The sequence below is a fragment of the Meleagris gallopavo genome, chromosome 22 (genome assembly GCF_905368555.1).
Source record: "Meleagris gallopavo chromosome 22, MGAL_WU_HG_1.1, whole genome shotgun sequence".
In the NCBI taxonomy this organism is placed as follows: Eukaryota; Metazoa; Chordata; class Aves; order Galliformes; family Phasianidae; genus Meleagris; species Meleagris gallopavo.
The window spans coordinates 1,455,149-1,478,098 of NC_139425.1; the positions used below are offsets into that span (position 1 = coordinate 1,455,149).

Genomic DNA, 22,950 nt, shown 5'->3' on the forward strand with positions numbered 1-22,950 from the left:
TGCAGCCTAGTTTTCCATCCAGCCTCAGCATTTATCAACTGTGACAATGAGATCACCAAAACACCTGGTAGTGTGTGCATGTGGAGGAGTTAACCTGAAAACACCTCGCACTGTCTTCAAGTTTTGGAGTTTCTAAACTCTAAGATAGACTAAAAAGTGCATTTGTTTTCATGCAATCAACATTTGAAGTGCTGCTGTTCCAAATAATTTAACCAGGACTGTAGAAACAAACTACTAGTCTTTCAAGCCCCAACGTTATCTGCTTGAGACAGTTCTGTAAGTCCTTCAGCAGATTTGTTCACAGGTCTCATTAAAATTAACTGAAAGCAACAGTGGCACTCACTCATGTTCTTCTGGCACCACCTCCAACGTATTTAGCAGAATCACTACAATCATCTCTTATCAGTCATGGAAACAAGAAATTACTCATAAGAGGAACAATGATAGTGAATGCAAACTGTTCAAATAGAAGTTATATATCCAAGAATTTACCATGAAAATAATTGTAGTTAAAAACACACATCAGGAAACATTATGTTCATTTTAAGACTGTACAGAGAATCCACAGCTCTGAAGTGGATGCCTGACCCTAGAATACGTACCAGCTACTGATGTGGGTCTGCGGGGTGTGGGTGGAGGTGGTCTAGAAGGTCTGGGAGGTCGAGAAGGTTTGCAGCTTCCATTTGTGAGTAGTGGAGAATCACTGCCATTAACAGCCTTGTTTTCATTTGAAGCAGCATCTTCAGAGCTTTCAAGGCCATTGGAGTTGGTCCTTTGCAGGAAAAGACAGAAAGGAGAACTGTTCTAAGAGTATATGCATGACAACAAGTTTTATAAAAGAAATGAGAATCTAAGAATTATGGCTAGATAAGATTTTTACATTCATGATAATTATAAAAAAACCTACAAATCTGTACAAACACTCTGAGAATTTACCCGAGGCGTACAAGACCTCAGCTGTGGAAATCTCCTTTTTCATTACCCAACTCCATACACCTGCCTTCAGGCCCTTTGCACTTTGCTGCTCAACCTTTTCCTCCCATGAACGCCACTGGTCTCTAATGAGATGGGAAGCTGATTAAGACTGGAGAACAGCCTGTATGCATTGGCTCCACAGGGTAAGCATACGTTCAGAACAAACAGAATGCTTACAAATTTTACACAAATTAACTACACACACACATTCTCCCCCTCAGCTCAGTTCTGGATATTGCTGGAGAATTTAGGACTAAGATTTTGATGAGGAGCTACGAATTAATAATCAGCATCTCAACTTTTCAAGCACTGAACTTGAAACAGCTGTCTTCCTTCATTCTGTTCAGTTACATCTAGCAGTGTATTACTCTGATACATTTGTACTCCACTGAGCAGAGGTAAATGCATCTACACCTTTATGTCTAAAGCATTCAGTTAATCTAGTGGATTGGCAGGTCAAATACAGAGGCCACAAGCAACAAAAGCACAGGTTTCATTTCAGACCAATGCCTTTAAAATTACATTCTTATAAACACACAGTAGGTAGTAGGTAGGCCTAGTTAAACCACAAGGCATAAGAGATCAAGTAGAATCACCTATGTCTGACCTCAATATCAATGCCAAATGTACCTCTGCCCCATACTAGGTGTGCTACACGTGACAATTTATACCATGCTACAACTACCCTGAAGTAAATGACCATGATGTACAAATCACTGGGGATGTGAAGTCTGCAAGAACTACAGCCTCACTTTCCCTTGGCCCTAGGAAGTACACTGCTTCTGTTTGAATTTTACTGTCAAAAGTAAAACCTTTCATCTTTTCTGTACTTAGACCAGGCATTTTCAGACAACGGTGCATATGAAATGTAATTATACACACAGCAGTAAGTGCTGCTAGGTATGTTCCAGAGCACTTATGTGATCCTCAAAAGGGATCCTTCAGGAACACCAAAAGCCCTATTAGGTGGTACTAAAACCACACAAGCTCTTATTACTATTATTGGGCATTCCATCCCCAAGCAAGGAAGCATTTTTCTGAGCAAAAAAAGGAAACAGAACTATGTAAAACTTCTATAGGAAGACTCCAGACTACTCAGCTAAGTGAGGTATGAGTTCTGCTTTCTTACAGATCAACTTAGCTAATCCAGATCTCATCTGAGAGTGCTGCACATTGTACAAGTACTTAAAATACTCGTAGAACTGGAAACTAATTGAAGTGGCTTGGTGCCCACTGCAGGTTAAATATGGTCACTTTTGTCCCACTAAGCTGTATGGGACATAATCCCAAATCAATCTTCAAATACTGCACTGTTATCTTTTGGTATCTTCTTAACAAAGCAAAATAGAGTTCTGATACCTCCGTGCTGTGAAACAAATGTAAAAAGCATGCACCGTGGTGTTTGTGCACCAGTGGGACTTCTTTAAAGATTATATTTATTTTTATGCAATCTGATCTATCATTGGGAAATGAAATCTCAAATAAATCTTTTTATTTTGGGATTTTTATTTGTATCCTTGTCTCGAGAATGGAAGCTGCACTCACATTAGAAGGAGAAATACTCTGTACTTTGGAGTGAGACAACTGCTTTTCAGACCAGCTCTAAACTGCAGCTTGCTAGCTTTCATTGAGAAAAATAACACCTACTGCTGCTATGCTCCCTGAAATAGCTCCTCACAGTAAGGACAGTGAAGTCAAGAGATTCAACCACGTGTCTTCAAAACAGAACAGAATTTGCCTGTGATACTGAAAATCTGCATTCAGCTCAAGCATTTTCAGAAGAGCTATAAATCCAAGAATAACGTATGTGAAGAGGCTCACAATTGTTGAACTAGGAATGTAGATTCATGTATGAGAGCCAATGCAACATCATGCTTATTTCAGACCTCTTTAAGGCAGAAATTTACAAAGCAAGCTGCTGTGGCAGCCAAAACCTTACTGGTCTCATCAACATTAGCACTCTTAACACAAGGTGCTGTCCTCATAACAGAGACAGTAGGATGCATAAGCACCTCATAACAACACACTTAATTGCTCAGGGAAGATTAACTGAACCTAAATCCTTCTATGCACCCTTTCCAGCTATGGTTCAGTACCTGGGAGTAATTCTAAAACATGCCAACTGTATGTGCTGATGGACTCAGCCAAACCAAAGCACCTGTTCTGATGCCCAAGACTGACAGCCCATGCAGTTTTCCAACATTTTAAATGAAGCAGATAAAGAAAAATCTGCAAATACTAAGTTACTGAATGCAAAGCCAACGCTCTCACATTATATTGAGCTAGTGCAAAACAGTTTTGCTTAATTCTGGAAAAAGGTTCCTATTGCTAGTTATGTTAAATAAACTTGTTACAATTAACTTGCTTTCAAAGACAATTAAATATTTGAATGCACAATAGTATAATTTTTTTAAGGATGTGCTCAGAACTTAAATTATTCAGTCATCGTGTTTGTAAACCATACAGTCCCTCATTCGGAAATGCAAACATTAAGTGCAAAAAACAAGGGAAAAAAGTCTTACCGAGCTTCATTTCTTGCTTTGGAGCTGTCACTCTGCGTAGGACCTTAAATACCAGAAATAAAAGGACAGCAGCAGTATGAGCAACATTTGGAATCACTTCCAAGCACACAAAGCAGAAGTCTTTAAAGCCCAGATTCCTCTCAAATGCCAAGGCTGTACACTTACATGCTGCCGATCTACTGGCTTCTTTTAAGGCTGTCCACATGTCACACCTATCTGTGTGTCTGCATTTTCTTAAAGCACTGCTGCCACAAAGTACAAAAGCAGTAACATTTTCACCTTATGGAAGATGTAACACTACCTTATCCAACTGCATGAATACTGCCAAAGGCACACAGTTCTGTAACTCTCTTCTGTCTCTTAGCAGTACCAAGCAGTCATTTTTCCATTGAAACTCACTTTTCATATTCTTGTCCCTGTTCTGAGGGCAGGCAGAGCAGGGAGGACAAGTTCCTCTAAAATCCTCTCTCTGGCTGGCTGGCAAACCCCTGCAGCTGTTTGCTTGAGAAGAGGTCTCTCTGACCTGGACCATTCCCTTTCTCTATGCACAAGAAGCATCAAGGCATTGAAGCAGGTCCAAATTTGGCTGCTCTCCAGAAAGTATTAGAGCAATTCAGCTTAGATTTGCAAACGTTTTTCAACTGCTTATTCAGCTACCTTGCAAATATTTGCCTTTTGTGCCAGCACTTGCAACATGCAACACTGAAACGCTCACGTCCATAGCACAAATACTTCATTCCATTGAATTAAACAAATGCCATTAACAAGGAAATCAATTATCAGCTCTGATGGGAACTTACTGCAGCTGTAAGCCAAAAAGTGGGATGTAAACTCTTACCCTGACCTGCTGTTCAAGGAAGTGATTCTAATTCCAGAAACACAAACTTAACTTCAAAGGCCAGTCAGGCAACAATGCAGGGCCAGCCAGTGCCCTTCCACTCTAGAATATGTTACACTGAATCTTTTCAAGATCTCTCTCTTTTCTCATCTGCTTCAGACCTCATTGTCTTGGAACCCTCTGTTCAACTGCTTTCTAACACTTGCCTGCATTCTGGAGTATTGTATTCAGTTCCACTATCTGCATGACTTTTCCTACTTACTAGCATTTTTTTCTCAGTAGGTTAATTTAAGGAAATGGTTTCCAACTGTGCTTTTACTTCTTCCAAGTACTGCACCTCAGGGAAATCTGTTACTTTCACTTCCAGCCCTGCTCTACAAGCCTCACAGTATTTGGGCTTGCTTTAGAAAAAGCAAGACAAACAACAAAAATCACACTCCATCAGAGCACATGATCAATCTTTTTAGCACAATTACATATTTGGATGCAATCAGAACCTGACTTCATTTAGTCCTTCAAAAAACAAAAGCACTTTTCTGGCACAAGCCAGCTCATCATCCAGCTGGTTTCTACCACAGAGAGCCTGTTTGATCCTGGGGAAATCACCTCCCATCCAGTTCTAGTCTGCACACTGCATCACCCTCAGAAATGCACTTTTGTCTGTCTCAACCAAAGGAACTGCAATGCCTTACTTTTATTTTAATGTCATGACACATTTTACACTTACTGAAGACTTTCAGTTAAAAATTCTCCTTGTTACCTGAGAACGAAGATACGAATTCAACAGAAAAAAGAGTGGATCTCCCTCTCCAGCAAAAATCTGTGTAAGCATTTCATTTAGATATCTAATGAAAATTAAATATAAAGCTGTTTCCTAGCCAGAATGCTTACTATGATGAGACTAAATTTATCCATTTTATATTGCTTTTTTGCTTATAGGCTTACGAAAATTGAGGGAAGCTAAAGCCTTTCATTAAAGTAAAGCACAATGGTAGCTCGTAATTGCTAGATAAAGTAAGCAAAGTTCAGAAAACTAAGGTGCTGATCTTATTTACATTACAGTAATGCTGATAATCTTTGCTGATTATGACTCCACCTCAAATAAAAGCACATAAAAGCTCTGGTCTCTACTAGCACCAAGTTAAATAAACCACTCATTACCATTACTAAAACACTGCGTTCAAGCATTCAGTAAAGAAAAAAAAAATCTTTGTCTACCAGATATTATATAGATTGTACATTTAAGCTGAAAGTCACTTACTTCTTGTACTTGAGGCATCACCATTGGTCAGGAGCTCAGGATCTACCTGCATCCCATCTAGACAGACAGACAAATCTCCTACCACTTCTGCTGGCTCTCTGTCACCAACAAGATGCAATGTTACCACTACCTGATCAACTGAAAAAGTACAAGAAAAAAGTCAGGGTTATCCTTTATATATAATGAAAGAGATCACAGCAATCAAGAAAAAATACACAACTTCTGCTAGCACTCTGCATAATTTCTTACACCTTGTGTGGTACAGCTAATGATTCCCAGGTGTCAGCAAACTTATTATTTCTACAAAGTAGGGAGAACTAGAACACAAGCTTTTTGCTGCCTAAAGAAATGTGTATCTTTACAGGAGAAATGCAGTCTCTGGTTTCTGCCCACACTTCTTAAGCAATTAATATACCTGGCCTTGACAATCTATAGATAGAAAATGTAATTCACCTCATTCTTCATTCAGAACAGCTATCAAGTCTATCTCGGAGTAAAACATAGCACATTTATCCAGTGACATGGAGTTTTGCATTTTGAATGCAGAGATTCCGTATCACATCCCTAAGTCAGAGGTACTTTTTGGGTACATGCCAGTTCTTGGTTGAAATGCAATTGTAAACAGGCATGCCTGAATCAACATCCAGTAACATACAGCATGACACCAGTTGTTATACAGAGCAGTGGAGTCATAATTTCCAGCTACAATCACAACAGGACAGTGACTGTCAGGAGAAAAGCGTATTACAGTGCTACCAATGCTGCACTTTGAGTGCCCACATCTGAAAGTCAAGAAGCAGAAGTCAGAATAAGGATGAGAGCACATCAGGGCTGTATGCTGTAGCAATGCAAATTTGACAATGGATGTGATGCTCCACTTGGAAGCTCCATAGGTGCACATACTGCCTCACTGGTTCTAAGACACATTAAATAGTACAACGTACACCTGTGTAACACTACTTAGAACATCAACAACATTCACTCGTTTTCTCATCCAGCACCAGAAATGTACCAGCTTTTAGGCTATGTAAAAGGAACCACTCTTTAATCACACTTTCACTCCTGCACATAAAAGCAAAGTGAAAAACATCAGGCTTCCAACGACACCATGATAGGTTGTGTATAAGGAAATAAAGATTATAACAAACAACTGTGAGGATGCTCAGAAATACAATTTGTAGCAACAAAAGGAACACTCAATGCTCACCACAGAGTTACACACTGCACTCAAACTTGTACTTACGTTTCATACTGTTTGATTTCAAAGTCTCATGAATATCCAGGGCAGCACTTCCCAGGAGGACATCAGACTTTAATGTTTGATGGCTCCAGACTCGAAAGGTTAATTTACTTAGAGGAGTGACAATTCTGAAACAAAGAAGTTGAGCATTAGTGCAAAGGTTTTTGGATGAACTGAGCAATGTACATCAACTGTCACTTAAAAATTATTAAAAATAGCAGAGTACAAACTGTGGCAATGTGAAAAGCCTGCTTTGGCTGATAAGGTCATAGAACCACGATGCTGGAATCTCTGCCCAGCGCGCAGGCAGCTCCATTTGTTTACTGATGGCAGAGACTGTGAGTGTCTGCTTCCAGAGAAGCCACCAGCAGGGCCACATTCTGAAGCTGACAGCACACTACCTGTGCTGTGAGGCCCTCCAATCCCAAACTGTCAGCAATGACTTGCTGGGAGAGCCCCTTACTGAAGAAGAAACATATGCCAACGCAATTATCCTTTTTAGAGGGCAGTTAGTTACTGTCTCCCCTCTATCTCCAAAAGAAGCTTAGTCAAACCACGCTAACTGCTGTATTTCTAAATGTGGCTTGGCATTTTGCAGGAAGATGACAGCTCAGATGGTGCATGTGAGCAGGAAAGCCATGGAGAATATAGGAGCTCTCACAGTGGAAAGAAAAGCCTGAAAGCCTAGAGAGACTTTTCCTTTTCCTTTGTAGAAGTATTCTGACAACAGCAGAAAGAAGAGCACCACCAAACAGCTGATGACATAACAGTTAAAATAAACAGAAGCTGCAGATCTTTTTTTTAATATCAGTGTTTATACCTCCTATCATCTCACAACACAAACACTGGCAGAAGCAAACACCAACTCTGTTTCTTCTTGAAACTAATGCTAGCTTTGTACTTTGTAGCTATAAACGCAACAGCAATTTTGCACTTGGGACTGAAGTGGGAAGTGACTATAGGCAGCCAACTCACAGTGCTACAGCACACTGCAGGACACTGCCACACACAGCTACACTTTTCAGCCACGAAATACTAATTCCTTAATTGTGACAATGAAAACATGAATGGGTCTGTCAGCTTCATCAGATTATCTTCACTTTCCTGTTACTTACACAATTAGAGCTGAGTTCTTACACTACATACATTGATACATTTCCTTGTAAGCACTATGTCTTTTCTACGGGACATAATGCAATGGTTTTATGAATAGATAGGTTGAAATGTAGTATATTAGCCCTTAAAAATTCTCTCTATGCTGTGCAATGCAGAATGCCTTGTCTAAAATAATAACACAATCCACCCTTACATCCACAGTCAGTTGCACAGCATTAATTTAACTCAAACTAGAAAACAAAACCATCAAACATACACTGTAAGATGCTGTTTCCACTTTGGACTATTTGTGTTGTTGCATTTTTCTGTCTTCTTTGACTGTCCATCTACTGAGACTTCCACATAAGGGCTGGGTCCAAACCACTTATTTTTTTCTTTTAGTTTTGCTGAAATAACTGTTAAGAAAGAGAAAAGTTATAATCAACTGAATATTTCAACAGCAAATAATATATTTCAGCTGGCTACTTCACTATTCAAGTATTAGGTCATTGATGGCTGACAGCAACACTCAGGAGAGAAAGCACACATGGAAAACAAATGTTTTTGCATTTCTGGTTATTTTGTCCAGTGTTACATCTCACACAAAAGTCTCAAACACACAGCAGTACTTCTTCACAGCATCAGACACTGTGACTGATAATTATCAGTTTTAGATCCCCAAAAGCACTTCAGTGTTGGAAGCAGAAAATATCACCCTAACCTGCTCCCTGTCCCCAGCCAGGATCGTTCCTATAGTTTATTACACTTGCTTCTTATAAAGCTGGAAACACAAGCCATCTTCCTCACTAATGAACCCTGGACAAGTGCCACTGCTGGTGATGAGAAGACACTTAAGAAAAGGAAACGTTTGTTAAGTTTTCTGTACCAAAGCCTTATTTACACAAAATCTAACAGAAGGACAATTTGGAGCTCTAATAACTACCTACTGTTCTACAGCAAAACTTGGATGGGACTTGCAGCTCTAGAGCTTTTCTCATGCTAATAAATATATTCTTTATATTAATACCTGGACAGCAATGGAAACCTGAAATTTTCATTTTTTAAACATTCAACATCAACTACAATACTCCCGTCTTGCCAAACACTGAGTACACTGCCTTGATTTGGTCTGCATGTGCCTACCCCAATATTTATTTGGCTCTTAGATTAGGAGAGTTCTTGGATTCTTTGACAGCACTAAGCTTACAAATCAGTACTTACAACCAACACCCGAACTCTTCTAATTGGCCAATGAACCCTGCTCTGTTGCTACAAATGTCAGTCTGGTCTCCTGTATTTTCATCGCTACTTAAGCTGCACTACATGATTTAAAAAAGGTGACCAATTCAAGCCCCTATGGTTAATCTACCTAGTTTCCTTTTATAGTCTATATTCCTCTAGAGATTTAAAGAAGTAGCTTAGTACAAACTGATCCGAACTGCTCCCAAGGGAAGCTCTCTCTCTCTATGAGCTTTCACCGAAATTAGTTCCGTTAGCTGGCACTGATCTCCAAGAATTACCTTCCCCTGATGTCTCCAGTACTTGGATACTGCAGCAGTTCATGCCTCAACATCACTAGCTGTCTCAAAGACATCAAGATCTGATTTGAATCAGCACAAATCAGCAGTCCTGTGCCTACTTTTGAGGTTCTTACTTACCCAGATTGCCTGAAAATTCATTTGAAACCAACTGAGAGCAGCAGAATGGAGAGAGAAGGGGGAGACAGATGGGGGCTGCTGTTTACTGAACTTTCTAGAAGAAGGCAAAGTCTGCCTGCACCAAAGGAAAGTTTTGCAGACAGTGGCTGAACAAGGAAGAAATTAAGAAATGAACATCATAATTCTCTTCATCCTAAAGATGAGACAATTCTTTCCTTGTACGTGCCTTTGACGGAGCAAACCTCACACAGGCATCAGTAATGTAACCCTCAGCTAGGTTTCCCTTGGCTATGGGAAGATGCACTGCCTTTGCAACCTCTTCAATTCTCATCTCCAATATCAATCTGCAGAGAAGAGATATTTCTTCAAGTCTCAAACTCCAGTGAGAAAAATCGTGTTTGTGTCCTCAAACTGACAGCAAGGGGCAGCACAATTTATTCATTTCTCATCTTCTGTTTGGTCTGAAGTTTTCCCATCTGTTTATGACAATTCTTTTCATTTGTACAACTTCTGCATATATCCCCACACTGAAGGTGCAAAGCTTAGCCTAAATGCTTCTAAATATACATGTGCATACATCCACAGACCTTCCATTCTCAGGCTTCAGCTTTCACACTTGAGTAAAATTTGTCAGGCAGAGAGCAGAGAAACCTGCTAAGTTTCAGCAGTTGTTCTGTTGTGTGGCACTACAAAAAGCAAAACATGGCCTCCTAAATCCATTCCTATGCAATCTACAGATCCTCAATTACATAACATCCTCATCACGACTGAAAATGTTTAACAAAGAAGTCAAATGCAATGAACAGCATATAAATTCACTTTGTTTGAGATGTAAAAAAGATTGTGAAATTGTTAAGATTCAGTGCTGTGCCAGCTGTTAGCAACAGAAAGCAGATTTGTATTACGCTGTTACATTTCAAACAGAACTTACCCAGTTCTCTCTTACTGTTCTGTACAACTGACTTAATGCTACTCAAAAGTAATTATTCATTTCTTCATTCCTTACATAAAAAAGCATAATTTCAAAACACATTTTGATAAAATCCTACATATTTCTGCCAAGTCACAATTTTGTTACACCATCAGTTTTATCTTGCTATTTCTCATGGACTTTGCACCATTAAAAGCTTGCCAAAACGCAACATGCTACTATAATTACTCCTTAATTACTGGGAGAAAAACAAATAAATGAAAATTTTTCCTTGTACGTTTTTGATTGGAAAAGATACATAATTTCCAACAACTTACCAGTGATCTGAAGCTGTGATTTCATATACAGCCCACCAGGTAATCCTGACTTGGATCCAGTGCCAGCCATAATATGGGCTGGATCTTGAATCTGGATAAAGAGAGTGTCAACATATCAAACCTTGAACACTCAAAAATGATTTCATTGTCTTATCTTTTTTTTTATGTGTAGATACGTTATTCTGCAAACAAAACAGCCATATTCATTCTCTTTCTAGTTTCCTTCCCTGTCCTAAAGTACCAAACACAGCTCATTAAGGGCTTAGCCTTTACCAAAACATGATTTCTAAGCATTCATGTCCTGACCAACAAGATCTTCTGATCTTGTCTCCTCAGTTTGCCCATCAACCGTGTGTGAACAACATTCTTATCTTACCAGTGTTTACTCTTCTGTCTGAAAATGTTGCTTTTATTGATATCCTGAGTCCTGGGGTAAGAAGTGATTACAGTTTGAAAAACTCCAAAAGCTATCAAACAAACCCACAAGCGCAGAAGACAGGAATTATGAAATTAAAAAGCTTAGAGAAACCTGTTTCTCTAAGTCTTTTGTCTCCATTTGGTCAGACTGAGGCCTGGGGCTGTAATTCCAAAACACTGAAGAGGAAACGTTGCCTCTGGAAGAGGATGAGACACCCTTGCCCAGCCTTCCCTCTCAGCACAGCCTGCTCTCCTGGCCCCCCAGCACCCTCTGCAAATGGCATTAAAGCAAACTGGTATTCCTGCTATTCTTTGAACTCACGCACTCCATTCTCTACTTGGTTTTCAAGGACGGGGGAAAGCAGATGGGGCCAATACACATCACGTAGCTTTGATGTTTACAGACAAATTAAATATGCTGCTATATTCAGATACAGATTACTTTGAAGTATCCTGATATCCTTGCTCAGACTTATTAATGCAACCCCTCTGTGTCACATCCCCTCCCTCTGCCGACTCCTCACTGCCTGCTGTGGTCAAAACCACTCATGCACCAATGCGTCCATCCGAGCTCCATCTGCTGCCCACTTCTGCTCAGCCTCTGGACCTGCGAGCAGCACCGACCGGGGCGTCTGCTGCATGCAGTGCTACTGCCAGCAAGGCAGGTAAGGTTAGCTGAATGGCTCCTTCTGAAGGACAAAACGCTACACACGAGGTGTTCCCAACTGTGTCACCACAAGCAGTCCAAACCTTCTCTACATTCTGTGCAACCCACAGTTTGAGAAAGGAGGCCACAGTAGAGGAACACAAATTCCTTTTCTGAGGCTGCGCTGCAAAGCCGAAGTCTGCGTACTGTGATTGCAGTGAAACTGCTGCTTCCACAGAGGTATTTCAAGAGTGGCCGTATGGAAAGTTCTTACTTGCTGCAGCTTGCACACACAGGTGTCAGCCACACCACCAACAAGAGTACAACCAGCTTGCTCAAACAGATTGTATTATCAGTGGACTTGAGGACTTCTAACCACTAAATTCCAGCTGCGAACCACAGAAATCTAAATCTTGCAAGGGTGAAAACGTTTTTAAGAGAAGTATTTTAGAAATCATCTAAATTTACAAGACTTTCAAGGACAACTCCTAAGCCTGTTCCTGTGATGAGCTCTGCCAAGCTAGATAAGCTTTGTGCTTTAAGAAAGCAGCCGAATGAAGCACCCAGAGCAGCACAGCTGTTCTCAGCAGCCCAAATGAGTCTGAATGTGCAGAACTGAAGTTTTCCTGGAGAAATAGCACTGCACATAACAAACACAATTACTGAAGGTGAGGATTAATTTACATTTGGAAGCACACAGTAAGCACATACAGCAGAAGCACACGTTAAAGCTTATTTTCATTTCTAAGCCTGCAAAATACGCCCAGTAAAATTAATGTATTAATATTCGACCATTTTCACTGAGAACATGGGGAAAAAGACAATCTATCAGCTTAATCCCATCAGAAATGCCCATCCTGCACACACCTGAATCCATCTGACTGCCACATGCACATACTGGCACTTACACAGCCCAGCCTGCAGGTCTTACTGGTCAGCTCAAGTCACATCTCAAGAGCCTGCCAGTATTTCTAAGAGTAAGAAACCATGTCATACAGAGCTTAGTTCTCTCAACTGCCATTAAGCTCCTAATTACTGTTCAACAACGATCAAGCTGAAGAATCTTATCTTATTGCTTATGTACCAATGAGGCACACAATCTAGAATCCAGTAGTCAAGAAACTACTGTATGAGCAGCAATTTTTTCATGATAACTGCACAAACTTTTAGCACGAGAACCAGCCTAGGGAGACATAAAAATGAAAACTACAATATTGAATAATTATAAAAATATTGCCATTTTATTACAGTAGGGACAGTAATAACTGAGGGTTCTGAAAGAAAGGAACGTGTCTATTAAAGTACCTGGGTGTGAGTGGGCAGGCAGGCACGAAGTAACGACAGCTACCAAGCACTGTGACTGCCCTGCACTTTGGACCCTGTGCCAGTGGAAGGGAATATGACAATTGCTTCCAAATGATGTTATAAATCACCAGCTAATGAACAAAAATATCATTCAAGACATTGCAACCCAGGTTTTCCACAAGTTGAAAATATTCCAGCCAATTTGAGAATGCCTACTCAAGCCTTTTCTATGCAGTAGGAAATTGTGTCTTCATTAATATCCAGCTTTGTTTTTACTTTTCTTAAATTACAGTAAGATCACGTTGCCATTTTTCACCTAGATGCAGCTACCCATTTCCAAGGAGTCTGCCAGAACTTGAAATTTGGGAACATTTGTTGAGAGGCTCAAAAGCTGCAACACAGAGAAGGAAGGCAGGCAGCAGGCAGTAAAGAGCACAATCACATAGGCTTCACTTCCATAAGGGATGAACACACCTACACAAATTAATTAGTGTATGAAAAGATTAAGTATCACATAACAGGGAATGAGTATGTCCTGTCAGTAGAAATAATCACTCAGTAGAAATAATCACTCCAATGCTTGTCCCAGTCACTGGTGGCTACAAGTATCCTCCCAGATCATTTATTTTTGCAACAGGCCACAGTAAGGTGTAATTATGGGATAGCTTATGCTGCACTGAGCTACGTATGCACTTGTTGATTTTAAACCATCAGACAAACTTCAATTTTAAGCAGCCCAGAATTTTCTGTCGTACCCAAAGAGATGAAAGACAGCTTTCATCCCGTTCCTTTTGTGCATGCACAATGAATTGGGAATTGTTACTGTTTGAAGAAGGCTTGCAGCGAGCACAGCATTACATGCATCGGCCAGCACTCACTTCAGAAGTTTACACTTCCCCTTCAGAAGAACGAGCTGGTTGGAATATGGATGGTGACACAAAGAAAAGAACACAACCAGGATCTGACAAGCAGAGCCTGTACCCAGAGAACACGGAGCTATGGCTTCCTCCCAGCCCTGGCCCGGAACTCCTCCAGCCAGGAGCTGATCTGCCCTGTCCCTTCCTGCAGCCATTTCATGCTCTGCACAGCTATCTGCTCCTAATGCACTCCACTGACACACTTCGTAACAAAGTAAAATCTAATGTTACTGTGATTCCAGCCAGATTTCATCAGGCTTTTATCAGGTTAATAACTACTTGATGCTTCCACTGTTCAATGTAAAAGTGTGTTGTCTCTATTTTGAAGAGAGCAGAGAAAAAAAAAAAAGAAAAAAAAACACACAGAATTTGTTTAGCTCATGGTAAAAAGAAATGTCACGGGCAGCCGCTGCCACGTACAAACAAGAACAGGTTTTGTACATTTCACAGCATCCTAGCAAAACAAACTGTGGTTACACTCAGCTGCAGAAGGCCACCTCTCACTGTGTGCACAGACAGCGTGGCTTAGAACAAACCCACTTTGCAGTCACACATCTGGACCTCACCTGCTTCTGGGATTCTGTTCTTTGAATTTCCACCGTAACCACAGTGCTTTCTCCAAAGCCTCCCCTATGGCATGGCGTGCTCTTAGGGCAAAATGCATCATCCTCAAAGGAATTTTAATCCATGACAGCAAAGTTCATCACTGAACTTTTTTGCTTGCGCGTGAATGGTGCAGAAGAAAAGGAAGAAATCCTAGAGGGACACAGCCCAGACACTACCAACACGTTCAGAAACAGATGGGGCTGTGAGCTGGGGGCTTTATTTTTCTTTTAACAAATCATGAGAAAGAGTAGAAAGAAAAGCAGCATTGAGTTCATGGTTGAAGCAAAGCAAGGAAAGAACGAGTTTCTTACCCTGCAAACCCAGTGGGTATAAATAGCAGAAGAAAAGCCAGCAAAGACTAGAAAGCCCTTCAGAGGGTTACTGTGAGACCTTCATTCATGGATGGGAATCATTAAAGGATAGACTTGCTTTAAAAGGTAATTTTATTTCATGTTCATTTGAAAGTACAGAAGACAGCTGGGTGAGAACGAAATCCTGTGACTATTATACATGCATAGCTTTGAAAATATGTAGGCACACACTCATTATTATTAAAAAAACTGAAATAACTGCACAGTCTGCTGCTGGAAAACTGATGTTTGTTTAGTAACTATTTATAAGAACACAGCCTGCTCTACATTTCAGAGGTGAACTGACTCAAAGGGAATTTGCTATTTCCACGAGCCAGTCAAAATATCTGCAATAAGGAAAACATTTCTTTAAGATACTAATGTTAACAATGGGTGTTGAAAATCCGTGTGCAGAGGAATACAAGATTCTGGAAAAAGTCTCAGTTATGAGACATTTTATTTAAAAAGACTGTATATAAAGTATGCTGCTTTTATGACAGCTGTGTTTTTTTTTTGTTTTGTTTTGTTTTTTGTTTTTTTTTTTTAAACAATTGACACGATTCACATAGCTGTAAGAGATAAGACCTGTATTTCAGGAACAACTCCAAGTGAAGTGTTTGTGTCAACACTGGACATGTTTTCTGTGTAAGGAATTCATACACACTTCTTCTCTTTCCCCCTAAAACACTGAAACCTGTTTTTAACTGTAGGCTGTCATATGGCAGAAAGGTTCTTTTCTCTCAAACGTTACTTACAACTACCCAGTAAGGCTAAGCAAAACCAGCAAGTGTGGCAATTTCTTGCTTTGTAACTTTGTAGGTATTTGAAAATTTCAAGTTTCAAAAAGTGGTTTCACAAAGCTATTTTTGTTTCACATTTTTCTTGGTTTTTCCTTAAAATAAGTTCTAAGGACATGGTAAGTTATGCCTAAGCAAGATGACATGCAGAAAGAAAATGCTGAGTTATCAACTAGGAGGAAAAAAACAGATAGATTCTAACAGTGCTGAGTGCAGGTTAGAAAAGGAAGCAATTCTGAGGTTTGCATCATGGGATGTTTATATGAGAAATGGAAACAAAGAGGGTTTTAGCAGCAGAACACAGCTTAGCTTCCTTAGCCATCAGACAAACCAACCTGAGAATGGTGACAGACCTGGTGCTCACCAGCTCAGCAAAGAGGTTCAGATTAGAATTGCTCTGGGCTGCAGTGAGCACGGCCTGGTGGAGCTCTCGAGGAATATGGGCCTAGCAAAAAACTTCAGGGCCCTGAGCTTCAGAAGAGCTAGTTTTGGCTGTTTAAGGCAGTACTGGATGAGATCCCCAGGGAAGCTGTCCCTTAGGGAAAAAGGAACAGAGCAGAGCCATATCTCTTAAGGACGCCAGCCTGATAACACAAGAGCTCTCCATCTCCCAGTGTGAGGAATCAGGCAGAGGAGGCAGAAAACCAGCAGGGCTGAGCAGGGACACTGTGCTCCAAGTGAGGGGTAAGAAGGAAATGTGCAGGTAGTGGAAGCAGGGAGGTGTGCTGGGCAGAGCACTAGGATGCTGCCTGGATACAAAGGAAAGCCAAGGCAGAAATGGAACCAAACTTGGCAAGGTACGTGAAAAATAACGAAAGATTCTACAAGTACGTTGGTCAGAAGAAGGAGAGTCTTCCTTTCTGGTAAATGAGAAGGGAGAATTGGCTTCAGCAGACATGGTGAAGGCTGAGGTACTCATTGAGTTCTTTGCCTCAGACTTCTCTGGCAGCCAGGCTTCCAGTGTCTTCCCTGTCCCCCAACCACTAGGCAAAATCTCTCCTACTGTAAAAGAAGATCAAGCCTGAGGCTACGTCATAAGATTGAGCACGTGCAAGTCTTTGGGGCCAGATGACATGCATGCCTGGGTTCCAAAGGAACCAGCTGATGTGGCTGCCAAGTCACACTCCATCATATCTGAAACATGGTGGATGGCAGGCAAAGTCCCCTCCAACTAGAAAAAGGGAAATATCACTCCCATTTTTAAGAAAGGAAGAAAGGAAGACCCAAGGAACTACAAGCCAGTGAGTCTAAGCCCTGTGCCTGGGAAGATCATGGTGTGGTTGTGACTGTACCTGAAGCAACTTCACCTGCAGCTGGATGACGACTCAGGACATGCTCTCAGCCTATCTGCAGATGATACCAAGCCAAGATGCCTATGGACATTTTCCTGCATGTCTGCTGGCTTGTCTGAATTGGGGACAACTGCAGCCATCCTGCAGGCTCATCCCAGGGGTCAGCCATGGGTCCAGGCCTGTATCACTGCCTCACGAATGATCTGGGTGATGGGGCTGAGTGTACCCTAACAGGGCTGCTGAGGATCCAAAAGCCAGGAGCGTCTGATGCAGCAGAAGGCCATGCAGCCATCCAGAGGGACCTGGATAAGCTGAGGAAATGGCTCACAGATTTTAACAAGGGGAAGTGCACAGTTCTGCCCCTGGGGAGGAACAAACAGAGGTACCAGAGCATGCAGGGAGCACCCAGCTGGAAAGTCAGAAATGTTCTCCAAAGCACACTTGGAGGTGACTTTGGTAAGGAATGCGAAGACGAATAAGAAGGGATTCTACAAGTATGTGGAAGTATTCTGGCCAGAAAAGAGAGACAAGAGAAAATGCACACCCCCAAACCACCAATGGTAACTAAGACAGAAGAACCAATGACATGGAGAAGGCTGAAATTAATGGCAAGGTTCATACTCCTGAGTACAATAACGAGCTCTAAGAAGAACATGCTAAGCACACATGACTACAGTACTCAACTCTCCTCCCAAATCGTGTTACAAGTCCCCACTGAGAGGTAACAGCTAAGGTTAGGATGTAAGGGAAAGTCCTGGAGGGGGAAGAGTTTACTTCTGGTTTACAACTGACACCTGCTGCAGGGGCTGCATCCAGCATTGCACTGCTACAAGCACTCACTGCACACTGTACTGTGCCAGCCCACCACCACCCTCCTGAGCCTTATGTCACAGTCCAGAGGACACCCTGACCCATCAGCCCCAGGAAAGGTTCCAGCAGACCAGGCAGAAGTGGGAAAGAACACCACCCTGTCGCTCCTGGAGCATCTCACCCAGGCACGTGAAGCACAGCACCTCTTGGCCCTCCTACCAGAGAGTGGGCAACTTCCTCTGGCAACAGGAGCACAACAGGACCAGCCAGGTTCAGTCATCACAAGACAATGAGGATGTGGAATGGCTGAGCTGGGTCTGACTAGAGCAGCTGGGTGTTGGAGCATAACACCACACTGGGCCCTGCTTCTGAGCAGGTAGCCTGGCCTCACCTGGGACAGTATGGGGATGGAACGTGCTGGGAGGGAAAGGATGCTGAGGCACTCCACAACTCTTCTGCCTCAGATCTCACTGAGCATCACTTCTCCCCAAACTGCCTTAGGAGAGGTGTTGCCAGCAGCTGGAGGTCGTCATCCCATTCCCCTCTGCTCAGCCCTGGTGAGGCCAACATTGAGATTTGGGCTTCCCAGTACAACAGAGACTTGGACACACTGGAGATAGCCCAGTGGATGGCAACCAAGCTACAAAAAAGGACAGGAGCATCTCTGCTAATAGAACGGTACTCCTGTTGAAGAGAAGGCTCTGGGGGGACCTTGTTACTGTCAATAAATTGAGACATCTTGAAGTTGGTGGTAGAACAGTTGCTTCTATTTCCCTCTGAGAGGTAGAATCATAGAATCACAAGGTTGGAAACAACCTGCAAGATCATCTAGTCCAACCGTCCTCCCACTACTATTGCTACCACAAGCACTAAACCATATCTTGTAGCTCCTCATTCAGATGCCTCTTGAACACTGCCAGGAAACAGAAACCTGGTATCTCACTGTAACAAAAGAACAGGTAACAAGGATTGGTCAAACAGTTTATTTCCCTGAGACTCTGAACTCTTAAGACTGCTGAGTTGTGGTCAGCAGTTCTATGTCCAGCTGAAGGCCTGCCATGAGAGGTGCTCCGCTGGGTTCCTACATGGGACCAGAAGTCCCCAACATCTTTATCAATGACCTAGACAGTGGGATCGAGTGCACCCTCAGCAAGTTTGCTGATGACATCAAACTAAGTGGTCAATTGACACAATAAAAGGAAGGGATGTAATCCAAAAGGACCTGGACAGGCTTGAGAAGTGGGCCTGTGAGAACCTAGTGAGGTACAACAGGTCACAATAAAATCCCTGAAGGTGCCAAAGGCCAGGCTGAAAGGGGCCCTTGGCAGCCTGATTGGGAGGGAGGCAAACAGTCCATGGAAGGTATTGGAGCTGGATGAGCCCTAGGGTCCCTTCCATTCAAAGTTCCAAACATTCTGTCATACAGCATGTTAGCAGCACTACACCAATTCACCGAAAATGCAGTAAAATCACAAGTGTTCTGCCACAATGCTCCTGTTAGAATTTAAAATACAGATGCTAAACCAACAGCAGGCATGAAAACATGAGAAATAACAGAATTTTGTTACAGATATTCAGAGCAAGCCTGCTTCTCTCATACAAAAGAACATCACAAAACTCACGATGAACTAATATTTAAACCAGATACTTTCACAGTGTATTATCAGCAGCTACAGAACACATTCACACACAATTCAAGAACTATAAATTAAGCAAACAAAGGTTTTTCAAGAGTTTGAATTTATACCGTGAAACAGAACTGCAAAACGTTACACTTTGAGTCAGAACACTATTGCTGCACAGGGACTCACCACCCCACTGACTCACTGGCAGAGAGAAGAGCTGGCACAAACAATGACACTACAAGGCAGATTTCCAGGAGCTCTCTCTGAGGCTGCCAGGGACGTGAGGAATAAGCACTGAGTTCTTGTGTTGTTCTGCTGCTACCAGTAATGGTACTCATCTGATTACAGCCAGCACTACTGTGTCAACCAGCACTACAGGCACCACTCTGTTTTGCTGTGTTTAATTTGGTTCAGCTATTCACAAAGCCAACATACAGACAGTTTTTCTAGCAAGGATGAGTGACGTGCACACTCAAAGGCAACATGCCAGCAAAAATCTATTTCTGAGAGAAACACAATGCAGTTAGCTTGGGAAACAACTTAAGTGACACAACTTGGAAGCAGTGGTAAAGTTATATAAACCATGAACCAGAAGAGCTGCCCAACTTCTTCCCTTCCCCTGCAATGGACTGGTTAACGAGAAATCCTTGAAAGCCAAATAGAAACCATCCATTATGCTGTGTTAATCATGTATGCAAGTAATCCATATTTTTCCAACCTAATTCATTTATATAATGCAAACCAGAACCACTTGTTGCATCTGCTTACATACAACCATTTCTGCTTTGTTCCAAAGCACAACAGTACAGTCAAGAGTTACTTCCCCTTTAGAATAAGGAGTCTAGTTGTATTTGGTGAGATTTCCTAAATCTATTCCAGGTAATTGCCCTTCTGAATCTTTCTGTTCAGTGTTTTTCTACCAGTAAGCTTACCTTGTAGAAAATCCTAACAGAGATATTAAAATTGGTATGAACAAAGAAGTAATGGAATATACATGCAGAACAAAGGTCAGCAGAAAGGCTTTTACTGACAAAGGACACTTTTTGTAGCAATGAAACAGAATGTCCTGGTGTCAAGACAAGGATGTCTTCACTGTGATAAGACTGCAGCAAAACTACGTGTCAGCATAAGAGCCTATGCTTTAAATAGAGGAGATGGCAACAGGGTTACAGCACATCACATCTGTCATTCTTTTTTCTGTTGGGTTAACAGGAAAACACACTGTAGCTATAAAGAGGTGGATATTTCATAAAAGGAGAAAACAAACAACCAGCATTAACCCTCACTTCAGTATGGAGGCTTAAGCAAGCCAGATTCTGAAGAAAAAGGCCAGCTTCAAACAACTGTTGACTCCCAAAACATGTAAGAGATCCATCTATAACGTAGTTTGTCACCAAAGGGACTCAAGAGCACAATAAGCAGCTGACAGAAGCAGGTAGGTTCACCTCACGCTGCACAGAGGAGATGCTGTGCAACTCCCTGACACACAGAACAGAATGCCCTGGTGCTCCTCAGTACGAGTGTGAGGGGAACTGAGTCTGAGAGAAGGCAAGAACAAGTGAGGAGAACTGCCTGGAGACTTTCAAAGCCTACAGCACCCTCCCATCTGTAAGGTCTCACACTGGGCCCCGTTACAGTAACTTCCCACAGCCCTACACGCAGCAGGGAACCTAATCAGATAACCATGCTGATATCCCACAATATGATTAAAAGATGGCTCTGCTGTATCATGAATGGATTAGGCATTACAGAACCAAAGACCAAGGAACTACCAACAGCCTTAGACAGCTTTCCGAAAAACACTCAGGCAATTATTTGTACAAGACTGATCCTCGGGGCTGATCCCATTTTTCCAAATATCTTCCTTAGTTCTGTGGGAATGGAATATTGTTTCTGCATTAGATATTGAAAAGGGGGGATTGATCTGAAGAAGTAGAGCACAGTGTATTCGTATTTTGTAATTTGTCCTTAGAAATAACTGATGTGAAAAGTAGAAATACCATATATGTTAGTAACATACTTTAGAAATATAGTTGCTGAATTATGTGATTAATGCTTGCTTGCAAAACTACAATAGTTTTTAAATGTTCCAAATAGTACAGGTATAGTATTATGGACTAGAAAGCATATTGTAGGGCTATTCTGTTTGGATAAGAGACCCTCAGCAAAAAAAAAACAGACTTAACAAACATCAAAGCAGGACCTCCACACAAGGCTGGGATGCCTTGCTCTGTGGGTTGGTTGGGATGCAACAGGCAGGCATCGGGATACTCCCCTCTATCCTCCTTCCAAGCTTATCTCTATGCAAGGACGAGCAGATGTCCAGAAACAATGACCAAGTTGAGTGGGCAAATGTCAGAAGTCAACTAATTAATGATATATGCTTAGCTAGCAACAATTGATGTTTATCCAGTATTTGTATGTTTAGCTGAGCTTTGGGAAGATTGTGAACCTGAAGTCCTCAGCCAATGAGGAACCAGGAGAGGAAGAGAGAAGCGTGAAGTAATAGGGCATAAAAGAGGTAATGCTGTTTTCTGTGTGCCCTCCTGCTTGTAGGAGGCCCACCATGGCAACTGGAAATAAAACCTGCTTTATCAGAGATACCATCCTGATAAATTATTTAGATATTTCCAACAGTTTCCTTTCATAAAGGGAACTGAACATGGGAAACTTCTCTGAACCCAAAGCTTTTAAGCTGGAAGTATTTAACTTGGCTATCAAAACAAAGAGATAGCCCAAGGAAAGATGAAAGCAGTGTGGAAGCACTGTGGGCAGACATCCAGTGACACCTTCTTGGCACAGCTTTTATACCAGGGATAACTGGTGCTCTTATGCAAACCCTGCAGATTAGAGAAACTGGTCCATCAGCTTCAACCTGCATAGAAAAATGCCTCCAATGACAGAACTGCTTGCAATCCCAACCCACCTGCCTTCAGACTTCCCAAAACGAAGACTTGTATCAAAATTATAAAGAATTAATTTATTAGCATTCCCGTGCACCGAAGTCCTACTTGTATAACCTACATCTCAGTAGAAGATTTTCATGACTTTTCCATAGTACATGTAGTATTTGACACCAAGTAAGAGAACTGGAAAAAAGACATGAAGAAACAGCACAGGAACATACAAAATAGAAAGAGAATAAAGCAATATAATGCAATAGGTGCTTCCACATTCAGTACCTTGGCAGTTCCAACCACCAGCCGTTCTTGGAACTGACTACAACTAGCAGGCATGGCACATGGCACAGAACAGCCCTCGCTGCAAACTCTCATCGCTCGCCAATCAATTTCCTTCCTAACCGAAAGGATGTTAGCTTTAACTAACTTCTAATACACGTTCACAAAG

General features: G+C 41.7%; 1 protein-coding gene across 50 annotated transcripts in view; it reads right to left on the reverse strand.

The window, feature by feature from the left end:
- The window catches only part of ITCH (itchy E3 ubiquitin protein ligase), a 98,388-nt gene that overhangs the window by 58,912 nt on the left and 16,526 nt on the right, over positions 1-22,950 (reverse strand). For all 50 annotated transcript variants that reach the window (XM_085241594.1, XM_085241567.1, XM_085241546.1 and 47 more), the window contains exons 2-7: positions 10,838-10,928; positions 8,209-8,347; positions 6,840-6,964; positions 5,597-5,734; positions 3,498-3,540; positions 603-772 (exon numbers count right to left, since the gene is read on the reverse strand). In XM_085241594.1, the coding sequence (XP_085097720.1) occupies positions 603-772; positions 3,498-3,540; positions 5,597-5,734; positions 6,840-6,964; positions 8,209-8,347; positions 10,838-10,907 (685 nt within the window). In that variant the 5' untranslated portion in view covers positions 10,908-10,928. The remainder of the gene's footprint in view (positions 1-602; positions 773-3,497; positions 3,541-5,596; positions 5,735-6,839; positions 6,965-8,208; positions 8,348-10,837; positions 10,929-22,950) is intronic.